General features: G+C 34.4%; 1 protein-coding gene across 2 annotated transcripts; it reads right to left on the minus strand.

Annotated features, from left to right (window-relative positions):
* Nucleotides 1-2,130: 2,130 nt before the first annotated feature.
* On the minus strand, nucleotides 2,131-13,448 carry LOC105042344 (subtilisin-like protease SBT3.18). Of its 2 annotated transcripts, none has more exons than XM_073253596.1 (10): nucleotides 13,368-13,448; nucleotides 13,177-13,268; nucleotides 13,000-13,097; nucleotides 12,757-12,879; nucleotides 11,110-11,780; nucleotides 8,474-8,541; nucleotides 5,756-5,998; nucleotides 5,130-5,244; nucleotides 3,536-3,749; nucleotides 2,131-2,813 (listed from the first exon to the last, which is right to left on the minus strand). In XM_073253596.1, exons 1-10 carry the CDS (start codon nucleotides 13,446-13,448, stop codon nucleotides 2,218-2,220), a joined length of 2,301 nt encoding a protein of 766 aa, XP_073109697.1. In that variant the 3' UTR covers nucleotides 2,131-2,217. The 2 variants fall into 2 exon arrangements, with proteins under 2 accessions (XP_073109697.1, XP_029119560.2); XM_029263727.2 differs by having other exon boundaries at nucleotides 12,724-12,879.
* Nucleotides 13,449-14,000: the final 552 nt, after the last annotated feature.

A 14,000-nucleotide genomic window follows, 5' to 3' on the forward strand; every position in this document is an offset into this window, starting at 1 on the left:
TATTATATTTATATTAATATAAATATAATATTTATATTTATATAAAGTTTAGAAGCAAAAAGGTATGGTCTTATGTCTACTAAGGGTATAATTAATAGGTATTTAATACAGTTTTTTCACAAAAATAGGTGCTCAACCAAATATAAGTGACTATACAATAAGTTACTTTTCTATGGTCAACCAAATATATCAAAATTTTATTTTTAAAAAATAATTTCTCAAAAAATAAATTCTTGAGAAAAAAAATTCTTTTCGTAAACCAAACGAGTCCTCTATGTATGACATTTTTATGAAAACAGTCTTCGAGAACCTCTCCTAAAATTCATCTCGTGATATGATAAATCACTAAAAAGAAAAGAGACAAAGTGAGTAGGTGCTTAAAGACTAAGATGTCTAAAAATAAAAATCATAAGCAAAATAATTAGATTCCAAATATCTTAAATTCTAACCTTCTTTCTATTCGAAACAGAGATCTCAGTCAAAATCGTCATACTCCATATTAAGAATCCACTCTAGAGAACTAATTAAATTCCAAATATCTTAAATTTCAACCTTCTTTCTATTTAAAATGGAGATTTCAATCAAAATCATCATGCTCCATATTAAAGAATCTACTCTAGGTATGGTATTTTTATGAAAAAAATCTTCAAAATGCCTTCTAAAATCCATCTCCTAGTGTGATAAATCACTAAAAAGAAAGGGGCAAAGTGAGTATAGATGCTTTAAGACATCTAAAAATAGAAATCATACACAAGGAATTGGATACCAAATATCTTAAATTCCAATCTTCTTTCTATTCAAAACATAGATTTTAGTTAAAATTGTCATGCTCCATATATATTAAGAATCCACTCTAGGGATGGTATTTTTATGAAAAAATTCTTCAGAAACCTCACCTAAAATTCATCTCCTATGAAAAAGAAAGAAAAAAGCAAGCAAGAGAGAGAACTTGAATTTCTTGTAGAGACTAAGAGTAGACAGAGGAAGACAATTGGAGATTGAAGTAATTACCCATGTGATGGACTATGGAGCGCAGATCACGACTATCCCCATGCATGGCATGAATGATAGAGGGTTGGGGCTAGGACTTTTGTCGACCAATCTTATCTTTAGCGCTACTATTTATCGAGTTCTTATTTAGACGAGTTATATATCTTTCAGTTCTTAGTCGACTAAATAGCACCAGCACCTGTGGCATTATGGCAAAGGGTGATGGGGTATCGGCACCACCGAAAGGAGGGTTGATATCAAAATAGAGGGGAACCTTCAACATTAATAGCACCGATGGAGGTGCAAACAAAATAGACTAAAAATTAAAACATCGAAAAGAGAAATATGGAAGCAAAATATTTTTTTCTCCTCATTTAAATTGAAGTTTCTTGGTTTTCTTCTCATTCAAACTGAAGCTTCTCGCTTCTTTCTTAGATGTATACATGGTGGTTATACATGTATACATGTGGCGGATGGACACTCCACCAACATAGAATCTCCATTTTAATATATAGGTATATTAGATGTCGAGTTTTGTTTAGGTAAATAGCATTATTTTCTCAACCTAATCCTTAAAAAATACTATGACCAAAGTTTTATGGTGTGACAAGGTTCTTTGAGTTCATATCTGACCTCTATCAGTGCCATTAGCAAAAAGTATTTTCATGGTTTGTTGTGCCATCTGGTATAGGATACTATACCGATACCATATTTATATTTCATACCACCCCATTTCGTACCATATCGAACTGCCTACTAACACTATAATAGGATTTTATCGATATAGGATCGAGTACCAAGATGGTGAACCTTGGGCATTTCATCCAAAAGTGATATAAATTAAAAAACTAGCCGGTGAAAATTAAAAGCAAAGAATAATATGTGACCATAATTAGCATTGTTATGGAGAATAATATTGCACGATCATGCTTCAGTTATTCTAATTCAAATTGTCTTCTTAATTTCTATTACTCAAGCCCAAGCCACAATCCAATATTTTCCTGTGATTATATTTTAGTAAAATAATTGGGTCTAACTTAATCCAATTTTCCACCGAAAGGAGATCCATGATTAGCTGACTAGAAGAGCACAATCGAAAAGCACGACTTGATGTAAGAAGAACAATAGAAGAGATGACAATTAGAAGGCATAATACCTAGCTTCTTGCAATGCCAGAGGGCCATTGCTGAACTTTGTCAAGTAAAACTTAATTTGAGACAAGATATGTTAAGCACTCAAATGAGTTGCAGCATCTCTATTCCCATCCCCAAGATTGTTCACACAGACTATCAATGGGGTTTTAACATGATGATAGCCATCAGACCATATTATCTCCCCAAAATCATACCGCCCTTGGGATTGTTTAATTGGTGTGATGGTCACATAATATGAAATAGTTTTCTTATGCAAAGAGAAGACCAGGAACCTTGGCCACACATAAGTGTACACTCCCTCAGGGTTCTTGATGCTGGAGAAATAAACAACACTACTTCGACCAACATTCCGAAGGCTTCTCTTGATTGTTACCGTCGATTGAAGGTTTGATATAATTATTGCTGGATAGTTTAGCTCCAAATCAGAGTGGCTTCCACTGCAACTGGTATCAATGCTAGGTGAAGGAAGAACCATCATCTTTATCTGGACCTCAGTGTAGCCTAAACTACAAAGAAAAAGAACATAATCTCGGGCATCCATATCATATACTAGTCCTGGGTCTATTGCTATTAAGGGATTTACATGCCCTGCACCTACGTCAAAAGGATCTGCTGCTTTCAAAGTGCCTCCTGCCAAGATGTTGTCTGAACTTGTATCACTCATGTAAGCTGCATCAACAAAATGACAAACAAATTTTTAAGTTTTAGTAGAAAAAACATGCAAAATGGACTAATGGCAGGAAAATGCCTGTAAAAAAAGATTATGAATCAAGCTAGTGGATTATTGGACCCCTAACTTGAGTTTATAACTAGGGATTTATACACAAAATGTGTTTTCTTGACTGTTAGGATTTATACTCAAGGAATTCAACAAGATTCTTTCATGCTCGTATTCAAAATATTTGAGTAATTGAAAATGATAATTTATTTAATTTTGAAATTCAGAACTGGGATGGGTGAAAGCTTGATAGAATACCAGAATGATGTCCAAAGAGAACACATGCAGCTTTCTGTTTTCTGTACAAGAAACTTTTCCTACTTGACCAATTGACACTCTTGGAAAATGAGATTGTTTGTGCTTTATCATTTAATGGTTTTTCCAAGTTATTAGAAACTAATTCAACTATTCAAAAACTACATATCTAATGATTCACAAATTTCATAAAAGTTTTATAAGCCATAACTTGTTCATTGCATATCGATTTTGTTGCCTCATCAATAGCTTTTATGCATACACTGAAGACATCGATATACCAATTAATTACGAATTTCTTTATGTTTACTTTTTGAGTTTTTTATTTGGTTGAAACATGTTTAAATGCTTGATTGTTCCATATTAATTAGTCAATGATGCCAACTTGTTTCTGGGCTTGTAGGTTCTAATGTTTTACCTGTTGTCATTAGAGCAGACTTGATTGCAGCTGGGGACCAATCTGGATGAGCAGACTTAAGAAGGGCCACAATGCCTGATACATGGGGGCATGCCATTGAGGTCCCTGAGTCGAAGTTCCAAACCACAGAACGACCATCGAATGGTAGCAAAGTTGGTGAAGATTTTGGTGACCATGCTGCTAAGATATTTACCCCAGGAGCCATGATATCAGGCTGTAAGAAGATAAAAAATGATGTTAACCTTCACGAAAAGTTGGATGATGGGGATCATCAATAGCTCAGCCTCAGCTTGCTAAATGATCTAAGTAATCTAGCTCCAGCTGCATCTTAATACTTATATATCAAAGTAACGAAAGCTGGGGCTGCAATAGAAACAATTCAATACAGCCTAATTTATGTTTTTAGTGAGGATCCAATTGAACCAAGCCATTCATGGATAAATCAGGCTTGGCATGCTAAAAAGCTTGTTCAAGCTCATTCAGTTGGAAAGTAATGGAGATAAAGCTCAATCTTAAGGCACGTCCCAACAAGCTTAATCAACTAGGATGACATTTGGCTTGAAAAATAAGTATAATCTTGGATTCATCTAGAGAATCAGCTTGTTTAGGGTTTCCATGAACCAAAAATATTGTCATACAGGCATTGTTGGCTTGAGTTTAATTTTGGGCTTAATCGCTCTGCGAATTAGAAGTGTAATCAAGCTGAGTCGAGTCGAGTAGTTGAAAATTCAAGTTTGATTTGATTCAAAATATTCGGACTTGAAACTCAGCTTGAGATCGATTGAGCCTTGATATCCCAGACTCGAGCTTGACTTGATAAAAAATAGATAAAATTTAAGATTGACTCGACTCAACTCGAATATCAATCGAGCTATATTTGAATTTGAGTTCAAGCACGAAATCAAATCTTAACCTACTAAGTGTATGTATATATATATATATATATATATATATATATATATATATATATATATATATATATATATGTATATGTATATATATATATATGTATATATATATATATATATATATGTATATGTATATATATATATATGTATATATATATATATATATATATGTATATGTATATATATATATATGTATATATATATATATGTATACATATATATATATATATATATATATATATATATATGTATACATATATATATATATATATATATATATATATATATTGAAACTCAGCTCGAGATCGATTGAGCCTTGATATCCCAGACTCGAGCTTGACTTGATAAAAAATAGACAAAATTTGAGATTGACTCAACTCAACTCGAATATCAATCGAGCTATATTTGAATTTGAGTTCAAGCACGAAATCAAATCTTAACCTACTAAGTATATATATATATATATATATTTGATTAGGCTGCGAGCTTTCAAGTCAAGTATTATGTTACTCGAGCTCAATTTGAGCTTAATAATAACTGAGTCGAGTTGAGCTCGAGAGCTCATAAGCTACTTGACTTCTTTGTACCCCTACAGTCAAATGAATACATTTTAATTGACCTAGCTTTGAGGTGTGAAACACGTCAAAGATAGCAAAAGTATAATGCTCAATTAAAAATTTGTGTACCTTCAGGATATTTGGGGATATAGAACTCGGCCCTCTAGAGGAGAAATAAGCAACAGATGGAGCAGGAGAGTGACCAATGTTTGTTTTGCTGGAAAAGATTTGCACCGATGGATCCCTTCAATGTTTTCATGCTTCATATTAGATAACTAGATAACAATATTTTTACACAAAAAGAAAAATATCAATGGCTTTATTGTGATTTTTTTAAAAAACATAGCGAACAGATTTCTCTATTAAAAAATTTTGCTAGTGTTTTGAGAATTTCTTATAGAAAAGGTGGAAATGTTGTCAATTGTCTATGTTCAAATTGATTATGTCAAGTACTCAGAGAAATACCTTTCATGGTTCAAAAATTGACCTTTTTTCAGGAGAGGTGTAAACACAAAGCTGCAACTTGGTTTAGAAGCAAGTTTAGTTAAGAGTTCTACTCGCCATTTTATTTATCATATTGAGGTCTTTTACACCTATATTAAACTTGGGTAGATCATATTAATTTCTTAGTGGCAATAATGGACTAATCCAACCCTACACACACACACTGACATTCTGAGGTGTTATATTCTCAATGGATTGACTTTTGTAATCTAAATTAGTGTTATTTCCTTAGCTATAAACTTTTCACTTACTTGGAAGATTGAATATAATAAAGCATCTGAGTGCCTTCATAGAGGTCGACATGGATAGTAGGAAGGAAATCATCTTGAACTGTTTGCCTTGATATGGACTCAACAAAAATAATGCCTGATCCATTGATTGCTAAGACTGATAGGGCTGCAACTGTGCTAGATACCTGTCCTACGGAAGAGAAGCAAAGAACAATCCTCCCTGAGGCTAGCTTGCGGCCGTTCCATTTGTCAAGTGAACATGACCTTCAAAATGCAAAAGATGTGGATAAATCATCATCACTCATCAGTAGACAAAAGTCAGAAAAAAAAAATACTTCAATGAAAACTTATATTTTAATGCTTTGTTCAGTTCTTTTCTTCGAATTAAATTTAAAGTAACGTGATTACACCAATAATTATATGGTTGAACCAATCTACAAAGAAAATAAAATTCAGGAAAGGACTACTCAACTTTATATGGTGCCCTTTAAAATTGATGTTGTATGGGGTAGGTTTATAGGTGAGAATGTAAAGTATGACATCATTTATAAAAAAACTTAAGTACTTCAGGTATTTGTAACATATATATCAAATGGCCACTATATACATAACTTTTCATCAACAAAACAAAAGTCCTGTCTTGATCCAATATTAGGAACCATTTAAACAACTTAAACTTCATTATAAATTTTTGTCAAGGAAAAAAGATTGAATTATTCTATTCTCCTCGAATAATTACAACATATAGTGGTTGCAAAGAGCATGATGAACAATGTAAATCAATTGTGTTTTTTTACCAGAAAACAAAAAGTAAATCAACTGGTTTTGATTTTTGAGAGGACATTGATGTTGATAGATCATCCATACATTTGACACAAGCTAGCTACGAACATTTTTTTATGCTTAGGAACATTAAACCAGCCATTTTAATCCAAACATATAAATGAATAGCAAAGGATCCTGTTACGGAGAATTGAAGCTTTGTTCCTAATAAATTCTCAACGTAATGTAGCATATGGATTATGGTCTTCAAATATGTTCAACTACTCTATAAATCATGTATATTTTTTATCTCAATCTCTATGGGAATTATAATTTTGAATTTATAAGTGATATTTAATTAATAACATAAATGTCTAGTTTGCATATGTTTATTTTTTCATTCATTCATTTTTATCTATAATTAGGTTGCAAAAAATTACCGTGATGAATTACTTAGTTTATCATCACTAAAACATTGTGTGTAGAGAAACACACACACACACATATGGATAGATTGGTAAATATATATATAGAGAGAGAAAGAGTGTGTGTGTGTGTGTAAATGATGCTCAAGTGGATCTCTGCTTAGATTCAATTATGTCTACGTAGGTAATGGAGATCCTAATTAAGCAGATGATCATAGTGTATTATTTTCAAACTGTTTATATACCAAAAGTCATATGATTTGGAAACTCTTCCCTATGCACCAAGCGATCGAAAAACACATATAATTTATTTTATTTAAATTTTTTGAGTACTTAATGCATAGGTTAGAAGTCTTCAAATAAAATAATTTTTAGTATATAACCAACTTAAAAGTTATAGAACTCGTTTGGTTGATGGAAAGTGGAGGGGGGAAGAGATACTTCTTGAGAAGTGAAGAAAGTGCTTTTTGTTTGGTTGGAGTTTTAAGAGGAGAGAGTGTGAAAAAAGTATTTTTCATAGAAAGTCACTTCCCACATTTCATAGGAAGTCACTTCCCATGGAGAAGGAGGGTTTTCGCACTTTCCGTGATATGAAAAGTGGTAATATTTTTTTCTTTCCTAAAATATTCTTTTAAGATCCATAATTAAAATTTAATAAAATATTAATAGATTGTTAGGATGAAATACTGAATAGTAATATAATCTTATATTAATATTATCTTAATATTCATATAAATATAATATTAATATTTATTATATTTTAATATTTATATTAATATAATATTTTTATTAATATTAATATAATATTTATACTAAAATAATATCATATTTATATCTATATTAATAAATTTATTATATTAAAATATTTATATTATATTAATATAATATTAATATATTAGTATTATATTAATATAATAAATTATTATAGTCTAATATTATATTATAATATATTTATGGTCTAATGTTTATAATATTTATATAAAGTTTATGAGTAAAAATGTATGATTTTATATCTACTAAGGGTATAATAGGTATTTTATACAGTTTTCTCTGAAAAATAGGTGTTCATCCAAACATAAGCTACTTTATAATAAGTCATCTTCCCATGATCAACCAAACATACCAAAATCTTATTTTCAAAAAATTACTTCCTGAAAAATTACTTTTCAGCAAATTACTTCCTGGAAATAAAAGTTCTTCCCGCGAACCAAATGAGTCCATAGATCACATCTAATGGCTCGGATCCTCGATATAAAATCTATGTTATTTAATATAGATCTCATCAGATCACAATAGAGATTCACTCAAGTGTGGCTAAGTCCAGCACACGCGCTCTCTCTCTCTCTCTTTTTATATATATGTACATATATGTGTATGTGTCCAGTGCTTTAATTTATATCCAAAACATCCGTGCTCATACCAGATGCATGTAAAATTGTATATACAAGTGCATGCCATACTTCTTACAAACCCCCACATGACACCCACACCCCCATTTGCCCTACCAACTAAAAAAAGAATACACACAGAGGTTGAGGGATAGGAAGATCACCCATCATCAAAAAACCTCCCACTATCAACCAATTTCATCTTTATTTCTCTTGTGATGAAGCCTTGTCCCTGTCGAGAGATCAATTAAGTAGTCACAATTTTTGGAAAAGAATAAAAAACAAAGACTTTGTATAAGTTTCAGCATTACCATAAATATCTTAGGAGCCACCATGTTTAAGATAAATGCTACATATTCTTTATCCTTTCCTACATGGTTAAGAAAAGGAAGAAGAGCTTTACTTTCATTGTTTTTATGTTAAAAAGAAAAAAATCATTTCCCTTGTATAACAATATATTTCTAGCTTTTATATATGAAAACCTAAAACCTACGTTCTACTCCAATTAGAAATATGAAGCTATAGGGAGCCAAAGAGAGATACGTAGGAAATCATTTAAAGTTCTACAATAGATGCAAACCTAGATATATGAGTTTTTTCGTAGCTTATGCCAGTAGTGCATGTTGACTCAACCAAACCAACAAAGTTGCATGTTCAATTAGTAAAGAGTATATGGCCCCAAGAGAAATTATGTAAAAAAGGGATTTATTATCATGAATTTGGTATTACCAACATGCAACATGTAATGTGAATATGTTTCTTAGACAAAAGGAAAAAAATATGTCTTGCAAGTCTACCTAAAAGTCAAGTAGGTTAATATGCTTGTGATAAATAAGAAGAGATGAAGGTTGATACTTGCTTTTCATGGCTTAGATAATCTTATGAAACACACTTGGTTCATGGGATTGAGATTAAGATTTTTCAATACTAAAGTATATTGAGCTTGCTTTGACCCACATTAACCAAACCCGCACGAGCCCAATTCTAGAGAGAGACTGAGAGAGAGAAAAATATTGTACACTTTTTTTTATTTTTCAATTTTTTTGTCCCATAATTTTTTGGCCCCCTATTAATCCCTACACTCTCACTCTCTCTCCCCCCCTCTCCTCGCCATATCTTACACCCACCCACTAGCTCTTGGTTGATGCATCCTTCTCAATTTAGTGATTTGGTGTTTTTGATCTCACAAATGCAATGGAATTTGGTATAATTTATCTAACCAGACCCTTAAATTTTTTTTCCTAATGGGATTGAATAACTTGAAGTCATTTCAAAGTAGACATATTCACAAACCAGACAGTTCGCCTGCCCAATCAAGCGCAAAACTTTTCTAACAAGCTTGAGCCTAGATTTTAAGCATGACGGACCAGGCTAAGCTTGAATATAAGCCCATCTATTAAATGGGCTGGACTCGGGTTTAGGTATGAAAGCCTAACCCAAGCCCAGCCAGCTTTAGATTGGTGCAATACAGAGGTGTAGCCCAGACCATCTGGTCTCATTTTTTATAGCTGCATGCATTCCATTTCCGTGCATCAAGTCCTTATCAAACAACCATAAGACAAAAGCCAATAAGCCCGGTTAATCCCTCTCGAATATTTAATCTTTGTAAGTATCTTTGACATTTTAAAAAATTAATAATAATAATTCAGAAAGCCTTAGGCCCAACTCGAAGCTCAAAGCCCGAGCAAGTAGTGGGCTTGGGCTTGGGAATTAGGTCCAAATGCTGAAGTGGGCTGGGCCCAAGCCCAACTAAAATAAGTTATACCTTAGGCTAAACATGATCAAGTCTATTCCAAATGGATGAGTATATATGAATTACAAGTTAGATATTAGTTTTCTGGGGAAAATGGACCCCTTTTAATAAGAAGGGAGCTGGTTTCATTATTATTGTTATTTTTTTCTAATAAAGTGTCCTTCCTCTCCCCTTCAACTTGGTTGAATAATCTAGCAAGTTTTCTTCAACTTGATTAAATAATCTACCAAGTTATAGACCTTGCATGATTGTAAAGCAAAAAAAAAAAAAAAAAAAACACAGGGATCTACAGGATCTATCTTATAACCAGTATTCTACAAACGATTTTTTCATATGAAATTTGGATCATGAATGTTCATTTCGCGCCAGACAAGCATCATATGCATCAACTTGTGCTAAGATTATCGTACAACTGTTTTAGAGTCCTTTTAAGATAAATAATGAAGTCACTAGATCATAAAACTGAACAGCCAAATGACTGAATTATCGTGTATAATCTCCCTCTCACATCAATGCACATATGTAAACTAGATAAGAAAAATAGACAATGCTAGTGAATAGAATATTAAAATTTGATTGATTATTTCTCAGAAAATTTTTGTTGATTAAACGAAATAGGGTTGGTGATACCCAAAAAACAAAAAAAAAAAAAGAAATAGCGCTGGACATTCTATTATAGTTTACTTTTTCAGAAGAAAATTATTTGGATATGAAGATGTGATTTGATCATGGTATTTTGATTGTGCTAGCTATATTTTAACAGTTTTAGTCTAATTTTTACAAAGTTTCACGATTTTATCCTTTTTAAAGTACCTTATAGGAGAGAGAAGGCCTATTCTGTCGTATTCTTTTTTGATTCATAACCGATATGAGATTAATGATGCCATCCTTCCGCAATAATTACCTTCTTTATTTGAATTCAAAATAATTTTAAAGGTTACGTAGGTCACTCCTTTGCGATGTTATTTTGCTAAGCTGTTGTTATTAATTTCTCGTCTACTTTTAGCTACGCATGATTCATGCATGGTGTTTTTTGTGAGAGTATACCATCATGGAGACGTTGTTTCCCAGTACCATCTGTGTTGGGAATGCCCGGTCAACTGTCCCGGCGGCGACGCACAAGCCCCACGGCGACACATTTTGCACCAGGGAAGAGTCAGGCCCATCGTTCCCCGCCGAGAAGACCACCGCCACCCCCAGCTGCGTCGCATGGAACGACCCAATGTCGCTGCTCGTCGAGAAGAACGGCATCAACGGCGGCGACGATCCGATCGAGGCCGACATCACGTGCACTCCATCGTGCAAGGCGTCGTCGAAGGCTGCCAGGATGTCGGCCTCACTGCACCTCCCTTGGAGGTCCTTCAGCCAGCACACCTTGTACACCGCCAGCCGAGCCCGTGGCGCGCCGCCACGGGCGGTGCCCGGTGCAAGACCAAAGTAGCTCGCGTTCCTTACAACAGACCCGACGGCCGTCGATGCTGTGTGCGTCCCATGCCCGAGCCGGTCACGGGGCGATCGGTACTCGGCATCGCCGCTCGTGTTCAGAGGCCCGAACTCACGTTCGAAGCCATCGATGTAGTACCGAGCTCCGATCAGCTTCCGGTTGCATGCTTTCTTTGGATCGAACTTGTCGGCTTTCACGCATGTGCCGTTCCATGATTTTGGGATCGGACCCATGTCGGGTTCCTCCCGGAAACAATCCAATTCCGGCCAGACACCTTTGATGATTAAGAGAAGTGATTAACAAGTAATCAGTAATTTCCTCAAAAGGACCAAGAAATCAGGAAGATAGCCATCTTTAATTTGTTGCTAGAATACCGAGCAAAGAATAACAGGTATTTATCATATCAGTATGTTGCCAATGCACTTGTAATGCCATGCAGTAATTTGACTTTGTTTGAGTGCATGTTGGTGCAATGCAGAATTTACTTATCTAGCTTTGATACGGTTGTGTCACGGCAAATCGAGAGTTCAAGAAATAAAATTAAAAAAAAAAAATCAAGACATCCAAGATTTACATGGTTCGGCAATTTTTGCCCATATCCACATAAGAGATTAGAAGAATTCACTATAGTTTGTGGAAGATTTTTGAGATTTACAAAAGATCTCTCAAACCCTAATTCCTATATACCTAAAACTGTCCTTCTCTCTTTCAGAAGACTACTTTCTTTATTTTTTAAAAAAAAATCATATAAAAAAAATATATTTAAATTCAGATCAGATCAAATAATCTCAAATTTTGAGTTAGATTAGTCCGTACCGCAGGAGCGTTGCCACTGCACCCCCATGGGCTTTCTTATGGGCTCCGAGCAAGGCCGATCGCTCCACGACTAAAGCTTTTTTTTTTTGGATTGTATTGAATCATATATTTTATTCTGGATCACTTAACATTTTTGGACCTACAACATATTTCAATCTACCTCACAATCTTGAATGCAGGCCAAAACTTAACAATTAGTTGGGTCTTTTAATCTACTAATTGGTGATGATCACAAAGCATTTTGATGTTTCTACTTGTGTTTGTTTATCTTCTCTGCAGCACATTGGCTGATAATTTTGCACTGAGGTGGGCAGTTCCAATTAGCATATGTAGAAACTATGGTAAACAAAGAGGAAGAGCCAAATTAGACTTAAGAAGAAAGAGGCTTTATTTAAAAGAACCTGTATCAAAGATGCCAACAACTATATCATCACCATATTTTAACTGCATCGGCGTAGTTTCCTCAGGTCCCAAGGTGAGGCCCATGAAATCCCAACTTCGAGTCGTGTGCAATCCCAATATCTTGCTCCTGAACACTGAGATAACCCCTTCCACACCTACAAATTTGATTAAAACTCTCTTACAGTGAAAGAACGTAGTATAACTAATATATTTAATGCGGATTTAGTAGAGTTTGACACGTAGTTAACTTGGAAGAGTCACTAGCAGCTTCTTACTTGCCAGCGTGGTGGCTTGTGTTGAGTTAAGCATGGCAGCGAAACCAGAGAAGGCATGCTTGTAACCATAGATCATGGCTTCCTTTGCTTCAGCTTCTCTGCAAATTAAGTAAATTGACCAAAAAGAAAGCTGATAGGAAAAAAAATTCAGGATACGATATTATAAGCAGTTGTCACCTAGAAAAGACATTGGAGAGAAGTCGAACATGGAGCCTTGTGGTTAGGAGAGGATCATGGCCATGGGTGTGGCCCAGGTAGACTATGTGAACCTACAAGACAAGAACAAGAAGACAGCATGATATGAGACTATAATTTGGAGGGAAGAGAAAAAGGTGAGGCTCTTCGTGGGATAAGGTTACAACACCTACATGGGGTGTGGGTGTGGAAGGAATAGAATAAAGTGAGAGTGAGAGGAAGAGGCCCCAGAGGAATTGAAAGGAAGTGGTCATTGTCCCTCACACAATCACGCAATTGAAAGTGCTGAGGGATTATATAGATGGGGAAAGGTCACTACATATGATCCCATGCTGCCGAGAGTGGATAGCTAGCTAGCAGTGTAGGGTGCTTGCATTACAATCCTTGGAAAGGCACTAGGCATTGACAATTCCCCATGGTTGCATGATGACCTCTTTCTTTGGTATCTTGCCCCTATCTTGCTCTTTCTTTGTGGTGAACAAGCTCCATTATAGGGATAGAGAGGTCCCTCTCTCTCTCTCTCTCTCTCTCTCACACACACACACACACACACAGTTGCATGTCTGTACCAGCTACCAAGATTATAGCAGGTTTTTTTTTTTTTGATGTAAATGAGTTAGGGAAAGCCTAACTCTGATGTTATTGATGCGAAAAAGAGTTACAGTACTATGTCAAGGTTATGAAAAGTTGGAGTTACACTGAAAGATTATAGCAGGTTGATAAAAAGGAACAGTTATCCACTGCCTCTTTCGAATGTAATCATCTTATCTAGTTTTACCACCTATATATCTATACTTTGGGATGTG

Source organism: Elaeis guineensis, chromosome 3 (assembly GCF_000442705.2).
Source record: "Elaeis guineensis isolate ETL-2024a chromosome 3, EG11, whole genome shotgun sequence".
Taxonomy (NCBI): Eukaryota; Viridiplantae; Streptophyta; class Magnoliopsida; order Arecales; family Arecaceae; genus Elaeis; species Elaeis guineensis.